Source organism: Gorilla gorilla, chromosome 10 (assembly GCF_029281585.2).
Source record: "Gorilla gorilla gorilla isolate KB3781 chromosome 10, NHGRI_mGorGor1-v2.1_pri, whole genome shotgun sequence".
Lineage (NCBI taxonomy): Eukaryota > Metazoa > Chordata > Mammalia > Primates > Hominidae > Gorilla > Gorilla gorilla.
Genome location: NC_073234.2, coordinates 121,852,675 through 121,865,709, shown reverse-complemented (window position 1 = coordinate 121,865,709; position 13,035 = coordinate 121,852,675). Strand labels below are relative to the sequence as shown.

At 39.5% G+C, this 13,035-nt stretch overlaps 1 protein-coding gene across 1 annotated transcript in view; it reads right to left on the bottom strand.

Annotated features, from left to right (window-relative positions):
* The window catches only part of POLR3B (RNA polymerase III subunit B), a 147,506-nt gene that overhangs the window by 58,344 nt on the left and 76,127 nt on the right, over nt 1–13,035 (bottom strand). Inside the window, exons 16-19 of the mRNA XM_019038901.4 lie at nt 11,934–12,087; nt 8,676–8,750; nt 8,028–8,126; nt 1,221–1,348 (exon numbers count right to left, since the gene is read on the bottom strand). Coding sequence (XP_018894446.1) covers nt 1,221–1,348; nt 8,028–8,126; nt 8,676–8,750; nt 11,934–12,087 — 456 coding nt within the window. The remainder of the gene's footprint in view (nt 1–1,220; nt 1,349–8,027; nt 8,127–8,675; nt 8,751–11,933; nt 12,088–13,035) is intronic.

The window sequence follows — 13,035 nt, the reverse complement described above, 5'->3', positions numbered from 1 at the left end:
TGCATTCTGGTTGTTACCCAAATGCAATGCAATGCCTCCCTCTCTGTATTTTTACAGTTTCTTTATGAAGCTCCTTGTATCATACTTTAAATCAGAGATGGCAATCATATTGGTGTCATGGGCATATATGAAAATAAAATTTACTAAATATATTAGGATTTAAATGATTTTTTAAAACATTTCAAAAAGCTTTATAAGTAAAACTTTTTTTTTGGCGGGGTCAGGGGACACTGGTATTCTCTCTCTATTATCTTCAAGATAAAACTCAAACTCCTCAACATATGGCACCTCCCCTTCATGCCTCTCTACCATGCTACACTAGGCAGCCACACCAAAGTACTGAGACCTCTTATGCCATACTTGTTCACACTTTCATACCTTCAAAAATACTCAGTCTTCCAAGACTCAGCTCAGCTCTACCCTTCAGAAACAACCCACTCTCACTTTAAGTGATCTTCCTCCTCTAATTTTCTTAGATTTTGGTTGTCAATTACAGCATTTATTACACCAGATTGGGTTACTGTTTTATTTGTTGGTCTCTCCTACTAGACTTTGAACTCCCTGAGCACAGGGCTCTGCCTCATCTCTCTATTTTCAGGCTCCAGCCTCATGTCTAGTCTACAGTTATGCTCAATAAATGTTACAAATGAATGAATAAATAAATTAATAGATGAAAGAGAAGACAAAGAGAAAGAGGAAGGAAAATAAACTCAGAAATCAGTGTGACATGAATTGGATAAGTTTTAGGAGATACACTAGCAACTGCAAGGGTATAATGGGTTTGGGGATTGTCAATCAGGCAAATACTAGGTACACTCAAATAGACATCGTACATCTTTATTTTTTTCTCCCTCTTCCTCCTTAACCTTGAGTTTTTCTGCCCTTTCTCCCTTCTCTCAAGGTTAACAAGTTACATCTTATAGGGCTTTTCTCTTTATATTTATCCCTCTTAATTCTGTGACACTTATTACACATTGCTTTGTTTGGTGAAGGAAACAAGTTTAGAGAGGTTTTCTCCATTTTTTGTTTAAGATTTAGACATGGCAGGGCACCAAGCCTTGCAGAGTTCCATAGGCAACTCCCTGGGCTTGGTAACCCTCAGGTGTTCCCAGTGCCTGGTTGGGAACATATAATACTGGTGAAGCAGGAATAAAGATGTAAGACTTTTTCCAAAAGTATTTCCAAGTATTTAGAACCAACTTTCAAGAAGGAAATCTTACCCATGGCTTGTTTCCCCATGGCACACTGATAAGTGTTTCTCGGTGACTGGTTATGGTGAGGGTATGGGATAAGTCCAGCACACACGCCGAGAAGAGTGAAGGGTTCAATCTCCAAGTGGGTGGTGTCTCTAACAAGTTAAGTAAAAATCACATATCTTAAGCATCAAGTACAAAAATAAATGTCTCTTAAAGGGTACAAAAATATTGTTATCTAGGTCCTCAAGGGATTTATATGTCAATAAAATTTGATGCTAGTAAAACTGGTAAAATAAAAACATACTTAAATAAAATACAGTAAAACATAAGAAATTGTAATTAACACATAAATTACTATATTCAACATATGGAAATACATCAACAATATTCACATGGATGAGTAGCCTGCTTTCCTCATTCTTCTAACATATATCAATGAGTACGTTGTATCACCATTTAAGAGTGGAATATACGTCCTTTAAATACAGTTACTAGCCAAGTACAGTGGCTCATGCCTGTAACCCCAGCAGTTTGAGAGGCCGAGGCAGGTGGATCATGAGGTCAAGAGATCGAGACCATCCTGGCCAACATGGTGAAACCCTGTCTCTATTAAAAATACAAATTAGATGGGTGTGGTGGCACGCACCTGTAGTCGCAGCTACTTGGGAGGCTGAGGCAGGAGAATTGCTTGAACCCGGGAGGCGGAGGTTGCAGTGAGCCGAGATCATGCCACTGCACTCCAGCCTGGTGAGAGAGCGAGACTCCGTCTCAAAAAAAAAAGAATAGTTACTATAGGCCGGATGCAGTGGCTCACGCCTATAATCCCAGCAGTTTGGGAGGCCGAGGCAGGTGGATCACTTGAGGTCAGTAGGTTGAGACCAGCCTAGCCAACACAGTGAAACACTGTCTCTACTTAAAAAATACAAAAAATTAGCCAGGCATGGTGGCGGGCACCTATAATCCCAGCTACTCTGGAGGCTGAGGCAGGAGAATTGCTTGAACCCAGGAGACGGAGGCTGCAGTGAGCTGAGATCTTGCCACTGCACTCCAGCCTGGGCAACAGAGCAAGACTCCGTCTAAAAAAAAAAAAAACAACAAAAAAAGAATAGTTACTATAGACCAACAGGGACCAATACCATAGCCACTAGACACTAGATAACTGTGGCTACTGAGCACTTGAAATGCCGGCCTAGTGTGACTGAGAAACTGAATTTTTAAATTTTACTTAATTACTTTAAATTTTAAAACTCAAATTGAAATTTAAGTAACTCAGTTCAGTTATATAAAATCTTTTATCTTGGAACAACTCACATTTATGAATCTTTTAAAAGTGTAAATGTTATGAAATGAGATCTAGTATTTCTGATAAAAAATTGGCATCCAAACTGAAATGTGCTGTAAGCACACACCAGATTTTGAGGACTTATAGTAGGAAAAAAAGTGTAAAATAGCTCATTAGTTTTATATTAATTACCTGTTGATATAATATTTTGGACATGTTGACAAATAAAACTATTATTTAAAATAATTTTACCAGTTTCTTTTTACCTTTTTAATGTGGCTATTAGAAAGTTTGAGGTTATATAGGTGGCTTGCATTTTATTTTACTGGACAGCTCTGCTATGGGTAGTACTGGACACAAAGTAAGATTTTACCTAGTAGATGTCAGAATCTTGGTTACTTTCATAATATATTTCTGCAGAAAATTCAGTTTTTTGGCCAAATGATGAAGCTACTCAGATGTGTTAATAGGAAAGAGTACCCACATTAATTATAGGTATTTGTGGAAAGTACCAGATGTGTCATCCAGGATCTGTGATCTCTGTGGACCCGCTATTTTTCCCTCAAGTGTTTGTGAAGTGTAACCTTAAGAATTTCAGTGGTTTACAGCACCTGTGGACTGAAGTGATGTCCAAGAAACCACGTCCCAGCCCATCATTGGAATGTACCTGGTAAAAGATCTCCCACTTATCCAGTTATTAACCTATCTTTTTTTTCCAAAACACATGTATTAAATTACGTCCCTAGTTTGGTGAGAGAAAGTGCCTTCCATGTGGTTCTTGGTTTGAAGAGTACTGTTTTCACCTTATGACCTAGCAGAACCCCAATCCTCTCAGACAAGCAGGAAGGGAAAAGACTTCCTTTGTTAAGCAGGAAGGGAAAATACTCTAGGTTTTGTTTTGCTTTTTTCTTTAAAGAACATCAGCTTATAGCTACATTTTATAGTCTAGAAGAAAACAGATTTTCTTTTAAATATACTGCTTTGTTTAAATATTGGCCAAGTTGACATTTTCCATCTAAGTAAAAACCACTTTTTCAGATGTCAACATTGGATTGAGTTGAAAAATGAAAAGAAATATCTGAAGTTTTTTTCTTTTATGGTGACAACATACATAAACTCATATAGTATCTAATAATTACTGGAAGTCCAAACACTCTAGATTCTGACTTTACAAAAAAAAAATTATTCTCTTTAAAATCATCAGTTTAGAAACTGAACAGGAATTAGGAGATTTCTTTCTTTCTTTTTTTTTTTTTGAGGCGGATTTTCGCTCTTGCTGCCCAGGCTGGAGTGCAATGATGCGATCTTGGCTCACTGCAACCTCTGCCTCCCGGGTTCAAGTGATTCTCCCACCTTAGCCTCCGGAATAGCTGGGATTATAGACATGCGCCACCACACCCAGCTAATTTTGTATTTTTAGTAGAGACAGGGTTTCTCCATGTTGGTCAGGTTGGTCTCAAACTCCCAACCTCAGGTGATCTGCCTGCCTTGGCCTCCCCAAGTATTGGGATTACAGGCGTGAGCCACCGCACTCAGCCGAGATTTCTTATTCACTGTGTATAAAGCACTTAAATTTAGTTCGAATGAAAACTAAATAACCTGTTGTTTATAATAGTAGAAAAATTGGAAACTACCTAAATATTCAACAGTAGGAAACTAGTTAATAAACTAAATGTGTGTAGGTAGATAATGTAATAACAAATGGCAATTAAATATATATATATATGTTTACAGTCACACACCACATAACATTTTGGTCAACAACAGACTGCATAAATGGTGGTGGTTCCAAACGATTATAATACTGCATTTTTACTATACCTTTTCTTTGTTTAGATATGTTTTGATACACAAATACTTACCATTGTGCTACAACTGCCTACAATGTTCAGTAGAGTAATATGCTGTACAGGTTTGTAGTCTAGAAGCAATAGGCTTTAGCATACAGTCTATGTGTGTAGTAGGTGACAGTGGGTGACAGACACCATCTAGGTTTGTTTAAGTACACTACGATATTCACATAATGAAATCACCTGACAACAAACTTCTCAGAACGCATCCCCATCATTAAGTGACATAAGACTGTGTATACAAATATACATGTATATAAATATACATACTAATATGGAAAATGTCCAGAGTATACTGGTTAAGTTTCAAAATCAAGGCACTGGAAATGTTATCACTGTTTCACACACACACATTGTGTGGAATCATGTGTGTATGTTTGTACTCAGAAAAAAAATCTAGAATAGTACATAAGAAATTATTAGCATCGGCAACTTCTGGAGGGTAGAGTCTGGTGGGATGGGAAAGGAAGGGGATTCATTCTTTGTACTTCATGCATTTCTATATTTTAAAAAACATAAGTATGAATTAAATAATACAAAAACTTCTAGATTTTTTAAATGAAATTAATTTGATGTATGGAATAGCTTGGTAATTGGGTAACGCTGAGAGTTATATTCATTTACATCAATGAAAAACCAGATGAAAATCCCTGCCTTCGTGAAGCTTCTAAGTGAGGGGAGATAGACAATACATAGATACATCAGTAAAATATCAATTTTACTCTATGGTAATAGGCACAAGAAGTAAAAAAAAAAGTAGTAAAGAGGAGTGGATAGAGATAAGGGTTTCTACTTTCACTAGAGTGGTCAGAAAAATCTCACGAGAAGGTGACACCTAAGTGAAGACCTGGAGGGGGTGAAGCAGTGAGCCATGCAGGTATGTGAGAGAGTGCTCCAGGCAGAGGAAGCAGCCAGTGCAAAGGTGCTAAGGCAGAGGCACGCCTGGAGTGTTCGGAGAAGAGGCCAGTGTGGTTGAAACAGGGAGTGGGGAGAGGTAGAAATGGGAGTGGGCAGATTGTGCAGGAACTGGAAGGCTTCTGTAAGGACTTCTGAGGGAGACCGACAGCCCCTGAGGGATTTGAGAAGAGAACGGACATGCCCCCTCTGCTCTATTAGGAAAAGACTATATGGGAACAGGTGTCAAAATAGTCAGGAGGCCTTTGCAAAAATCCGGGTAAGACATACAAATGGCCTGGACTAGGTGATGGATTGAGGTAGTGAAAAAGAGTTCAGATTCCAGATGTATTTGGAAGGCTCATGTGATGAGCTAGGGATTGATGTCGATATAGAGAAAAAGGGTCAGGACGGAAATAGACAGTTTTGTTGGCTTGAGTAATACAAGGATGGAACTGTCATTTATGGGGCTACTATAAAATAGTTTTCTTTTATACTCAGGATACATATCTATATCTATATCTTTTTTTGAGTAAGGGTCTCACTCTCTTGCCCAAGCTGGAATGCAGTGGTGTTCCAAGTATAGCTCACTGCAGCCTCAAACTGTGCTCAAGTGATCCTTCCACCTCAGCCTCCCAAGTAGCTGGGATCATAGGTGCACACCACAACACTTGGCTAACTTTTTTTTATTTTTAGTAGAGATGAGGTCTCACTGTGTTGCCCAGGTTGATCTCAAACTCCTGAGCTCCAGCAACCCTCATGCCTTAGCCTCCCAAATTGCTGGGATTATAGGTGTGACCCACCACACCTGGCCCTCAGTCAATTTTGAAATGAGGGGTATAAAATAGCACTTTGAGATTCACATCTTTAAGGAAGAAAAATTCTGACCAAAAACCACTATTTACAAAGTGCAAAAAATATATATATTTGCAATATATATATTGGCAACAGGGTTTGCTTTGTCACCCAGGCTGGAGTGCAGTGGCATGAACATGGCTCACAGAGCCTCCACCTCCTGGACTCATGCAATCCTCTAGCCTCAGCCCCCCGAGTTACTGGGACTACAGGCGTTCATCACCACACCTGGCTAATTTTTAAGTTTTTTGTAGAGACGGGGTCTTGCCATGTTACCCAGGCTGGTAAATTATAATCTTTTAAAAAGTAATATATTTCATTTGGTAGCAGAAAACAGAAAAGTTTTTCTTTTTCCTGTTTTAAGAGATAGGTTCTTACCCAGGCTGGAGTGCAGTGGCACAATCATAGCTCAATGTAACCCATAACTCCTGGGCTCAAGTGATCCTTCCACCTCAGTCTCCCAAGTAGCTAGGACTACAGGTGTGTGCCACTGTGTCCAGCTAATTTTTTATTTTTATTTTTAGACATAGGGTCTTGCTATGTTGTCCAGGCTGGTCTCAAACTCTTGGCCTCAGGCGATTCTCCTGCCTCAGTCTCCCAAAGCACTGGGATTATAGGGGTGAGCCATTACACTGGGTCAGAAAAGTACTTATTCTTGATTGAAGACATAAATAGTTATTAGGTGGTAGTATTAAACTCTAGCAATATATCTGCAAGAATTCCAATTTCAGGTAAGTGGTACATCAGTCACATGCATCAGACAGCAAGTTACATAGATGTTCTTTAATGTACTCTAAATGGAACACAGATGCTTCTAAAAATATCATTGTTCAAGAAGAAATATTGTGAATATACTACCAATTCAAGTGTATACTGCACATAAACTTAGAGTTTTTGAACAGACTATGTAGAGAATTCCTGCACTGACAAGAATTCAGATGTCCATGGACAAAAATCATCTCTAACAGAGGTAAGTATATTTTTATACAGCTTGATTCATTAGTTCAACTTTGGCAGTAATCAAGTATTAAAATCAGAGAAGCAACTCCTTTTAAAAAATACACATTAAGGCTGGGCATGGTGGCTCATGCCTGTAATCCCAACTACTCAGGAGACTGAAGTGGGAGGATCACTTGAGATCAGGAGTTTTAAGTTTCACTGAGCTATGTCGTGCCACTGTACTCCTTCAGGGTGACAGAGCAAGACCTTGTCTCAAAAAAAAAACCATATATATGGTTTTATATACATATATATATATGGTTATCTATCTATATGGATATATGGATATATCTTTCTATGAGTGTGTGTGTGTGTATATATATATAAACTGTCACACGAATAGGAAGGATAATTAAATCTAAAGATGACTTGTTAGCTGCTTTGTAATACTCTTCACTAGGATAAATGATGCGTTATGCTCTGCTATAAAATTGTATATTTCTTTATGGTACATACAGAAATATACAATATACATATATACCATGAAACACTATGCAGTCATAAAAAGGAACGAGATCATGTCCTTTGCAGGGACATGGATGAAGCTGGAAGCCATCCTCAGCAAACTAACACAGGAACAGAAAACCAAACACCGCATGTTCTCACTCACAGGTGGAAGCTGAACAATGAGAACACATGGACACAGGGAGGGGAACAACACACACCAGGGGGACTGTTAGGGGGTTGGGGGAGGAAGAGCATCAAGATAAATAGCTAATGCATGCTGGACTTAATACCTAGGTGATGGGTTGATAGGTACAGCAAACCACCATGGCCCACGTTTACCTATGTAACAAACCTGCATGTTCAAAAAAAAAAAGAAGATTGTATATTTCTAACAGTTCCTGTCAAAAGAGTAAAACATAGAAGGACTGAAGATGACAGTAAAAGAGAAGGTAGTTTCTATAGTCAGAACACGTTTTAATTATGGTTGCTATGGATCCTACTTACTTATTAATTGTGTGTTCGTACAGTGCAATGTTACAATCATTTTCTTCATTCACATCTAAATATTCAACCAGACTCTCATGTAAGAAATCTTCAAAATTCCTGGGAAAATATTGGTGAAAGAGACATCATTAAAAAGCATTTTTCTGCAGTATTTTATATAATAACAGGAGATACTGGCTTTCGTTTAGGCCCAAAGCACCTTTCTCTCCCAGAGAATATCATTACATTGGGATACCTGAAACATGTTATTCTTAGCTCACACAGTAACCACAAATTGCTGAAATAAAAACAGCAAAGTGTCTGTCTGTAACTCTTGTGAACCTAGTCCCCACTTCTTAAAAAAAAAATTCTGACCTTAGAAACCTCATAATGAGACCCACAGTGTCTACACTGACATATGATGTAAGTCCTTTTCTTACCAGAAACACTTACTTGTGTACTGACTGACATCAAGACTAGGTAACCCTCATGATCTAAATTGATGAATATTTTACAATGTCCAAGCAAGTTCACATGGAGCAAAATAGGTTTTTAACAGGCTGGTAATTTGGTGGAAAGAAATTAAAACACTAAAATGAAAATACACTTTTCTTAAATCATGTATGTGGGTATTAAGGAGATTGGTAAGTTTTACTTTTGGCTACTTGCCTGTACCCTTGGGCCAGCTCTTCCATATGTTTATTTGTGACTGCTGGCTTCTGTTTCTTGACAATTATGTAGGGTCTAGAATGGAAACAGCAAACCAAATTAATAATAGTTCCAGGGAAAAATTACACAGGCAAGTTAGTTTACCAAAGTGAGATGAGGGAAGATGTAAATACAAACAAACCTATTCCTGGATTGCTGAGGACACCAGGTAATTTTTGTATGGATGAGCACGGTGTAGGGGCCTATGCTCTCTCTCACATACACACACATACATACCCAAGCCCATGTGCACATGTGAGTATGTGTGGACATATTCATGCACACACACAGTGTTTCCTGCAAGTATCTTAGGAAACATTTGGTTTTGAATGAAAAGGCAACACAAAAATGATACTCAAAGTCTGAAAAGGAAACAAAACCTTTAATGCCATATTTTAAAAAACGGTGTAATGTATCAATCTAAAAACTTCCCGATTTCACATTGGAAAATTTTGCATACTACTCATGGAGTTAACAGGCAAAGAAGCACTGTCACCTAGGGTAATAACGGCGTTGTGTTGTGAGGTTCTGATGAATATCCAGATGTTTAGAGTAGTTTGATTTAGTCTAAACATCACTGAGCTAGGTTAGCAAGATACTTAAAGCTACACATTACCAAAGAGAGTGGCTAAAAGTTGGCAGAGAATGAAGCTTTCTTACTTTGTGGTTTTCAGTGACGTAATGGGTGGAAGGTGGAGAAGGCATTCTGGCAGATTAACCTGTAACTGTCAGTGGGGACTTGCCTCGGAGGGCTTTGCCACCATGAGGAAACCCCGACACAAAGGATGGCATGCGGCACTGAAACGTCAAGGGCTGTTGCTATTTGGATAAGCAGCTCTTACAGAGAGGAGCAAGTAACCACCAGACACTTGTGCGCTCTACCCTAAAGTCCAAATAACTATTTGAGGACTAATGAGCACTTTTCAACAGTTAAGAAGAGGAGCTGCACAATTACAAAAGGGGAACACAAGTTGTTGAAAAATGAACTGGGTGAGCTTTTCATGGAAATCCACAGTACCTCGAAATTCTGGCTCCTTCTTGGTAGGGAAGCAGAGCCTACTAATGCCTCATTTGAGCGCTGCAGTGGATTCAGGTTAAGCCTCAGATGAGAAGACAGAAACCGGCGGAGGAGAGGGAGGGGATCACATTTAGCTGCCTCAGTTATCCTTACGTTACTCAATGCATTCTACTATTTTTTCCTGCTAGATCTGTTACGCCATTATAAAGTTGCTTCTATAAAAGAGTTTTATTTTTGAATATATATTATGTTGGATGTAATGAAATCCTAAAAAAGAGTAACCTAGAAAATGTCACTGTTATTCCTGCCCTTAACTGGACCATGTTATTAAGTTATAAATAAGCACCTAATGTGTGCCTGGCACCCTACTGAGCACTTACCACACCTTCTATCAACTAGTTCTCAGGACAATCTTAGGCAGGCATTATTGTTTCCATTTTACAGCCAAGGAAACCAAGGCTGAGAGACTGAAGTAGTATACTCAGAGTCACACAACTCAGTAAGTGGGAAGTTAGGATTCAAACACAGGTATATCATCAGCTAACCATTCTTTGGTTGCAAAGAAGAGAAACCAATTCTGGCTAATTTAAGCAAAAATGAAGTTTACTGGAAGCATTAAGAATTTACAGGTGCTGGGTGCGATGGGCTCACACCTGTAATCTCAGCACTTTGGGAGGCTGAGGTGGGTGGATCACTTGAGGCCAGGAGTTCGAGACCAGCCTGGCCAACACAGTGAAACCCCATCACTACTAATAATACAAAAAATTAGCCAGGGGCAGTGGTGTGTGCCTGTAATCCCAGCTACTGGGTCGGGGACGGGGGTGGGGAGCTGAGACATGAGAATCGCTTGAACCTGGGAGGCGGAGGCTGCAGTGACTCAAGATCGTACCACTGCACTGCAGCCTGGGTGACAAAGTGACACTCTGTCTCAAAAAAAAATAATAATTTAATGGAAGGATAAGAATCAAAGAAAAAGGTGAAAAGCTCAGCCTCAGAAAGAAAAGGAACGAGAGCAGTTCCAAGAATCCAGAAAATGAGGTTTAACAGGCAGTCTCTTGCATGTAGCACTGGGAGAATGAATCAGGTCCAACCACCTCCCTCCTTGATTTATTTTACCTGGGATTCAAATTCTCTGATGAGGGGGTCTGACTGACCTCATTTGGGTCATATGCCCAACCCCTGGCTGAAGAGAAGAGGGTGCTGGACTGACCATCCCAAGAAGCCTGCCAATGGGGACAGGCAGTCCTCAAAGGAAAATGAGGTAGTGTCATATGAAGGAGGAAAGGATGCTGGAGGAAAGAAAGCATGCAGTCACTCTCCCAGCTCTGACAGACTTCCAGCTACTGCTGGCTCACTGCCTTGTGCTTCAACACTACCCGAGGTATACACAGAATAACTACGGTAACGCTAGAAAAGGCTTGTGAAACAAGGCAATGTCCTCAGCTGATGTCTCTGCATATCCCCTCAAACCAGACACCATGTAACATTCGTCTCTGTACCTCCGGCTCCTAGATAGTACCTGTGCATAATAGGCCCTTAATAAATACTTACTGAATGAATAAAAGGAACCTACTTTTCCACTGGGTCTAGTGTTATTTTATTTCTTCATGCCTCCATGTTTTCATTCTTGCCTTTTTTCAGCCTTTCTCCTCCCCACCTACCTCCAAGTTAACACAATCCTACTCCTCCTTTAAAGCTCAGTTTGTAGCAACAGACTATAGTGGGCAAAATCATGCATCAAACGAATCCTAAGGACTTTCAAATAAAAAACAGATTCCACCACTCTTTAGCTTTCAATAAGTTGCTTAGCCTCACTGAACCTCAGTTTCCTCATTTCTTAAATGACAAGAATAATCCAACTTCATAGGGTTGAATGAAGAAGTTAAAGCCTTACACATATAGTGTCTCCATTAAAATGACAAATGGTGGCTAGCATTAACCACTACCACAGTTGATTGTTATTAGTCATTTTTTCTGCCTTTCCCGGCAGACTGAGCTCTCTGAGGGCAGACTCTGTCTCCCATTAATCTGAATCCTCGGTACCTAATATGCATATTCATGAAGTGTTTGCTCACGGAATTAAATTTATCTTCACAATGAAAGAGATTAAAACAGTTTCAAAAATAAAAACAAGTCTATTTCTTTCAAGAGCAAATATAAAGAGATTCTTAAAAACTCTTTTTAGTAACCTGCATATATACCTGCATAGCCTTCCCCCATCAGAAGAAATATAGACACATCGATCTGTAAGATTTGTTGAGATGGAAACAAATTCATTGATATATCCTGCTCTTCTCATGAGTCGAAATGTATTCACTAGCTTTTTGTGGTCTCGAATGACACCTAAGATGTTACCTAGGCAAAAAGAAAGAACAGGTAAGACAGAAATAAAAAATAAATGCAACCTGATTTAATATATCCAACCAATAAAAATAGTAATCAGCACTAAGCAGTTATTTGAAAATACTATTATTAACACCTGCAGCCAGTCCACAAGGTTGCAGGGAAGCAACAAAGGAAGAATGCTTAAGGGTCAGTCCTTCCACATGCTGGCTGAGGAATACTGGAAAAGTCAGCTTCATTTTCCTCATCTTTCAGCACAGTGCTGGGGCATGAACTTGGGGTCCAAACAACCTGGGTTTGAACACTGGCTCCATCACTTCCACAGGCTGGCAGTAAAGGTTAAACGAGCTGATCATTTAAAGTACTGAGAATTCTGCCTAGCACCGACTAACTGCTATTATTAAACTGCTTCTTGTTGTAATCAACATTTGTGAAATGAGGAAAATGAACTTTGCTTCCCAAGGTTAGCAGGAGGATTCAAAGAGGCACTGGGTGAAAGTGCAGAGTAAAAGCTCACTCAGTGTTAGCCTCTGGGATACAATGAACTAGGCAGTCAGTTAACAGCCCTGCTGAGGCTCTGACCCCTTCCTCACCAGCCGATATAAAAAAGAGTTAATGCCTCCTAGAATGAGAGGAAGGGGGAGAGGAAGAGAGAACAGACAAGTGATAAGGGATAAGCTCATGGAGCATACTAGGGAGAGAACAGGCACACAGCACCAAATCAAAAGCAGAAAGGAAGAGAGCACACTTGCTGCTAAGTCTCTGGAAGACTTCGAAGGAGACGGGAAGAGGTATATGAAAGAAGTAACTGGAGTGTGAGCCAAAGGAGAGGGATCCTCTTACCACAGGCTGCTGACATATTGATTATCAGATGGCTAGACAAAGTCAATTCATTATAAGAGTTGATCTGATAATTTTTGCAGAATGACTCCAATATTTAACTCGTACTTAAAGATACCA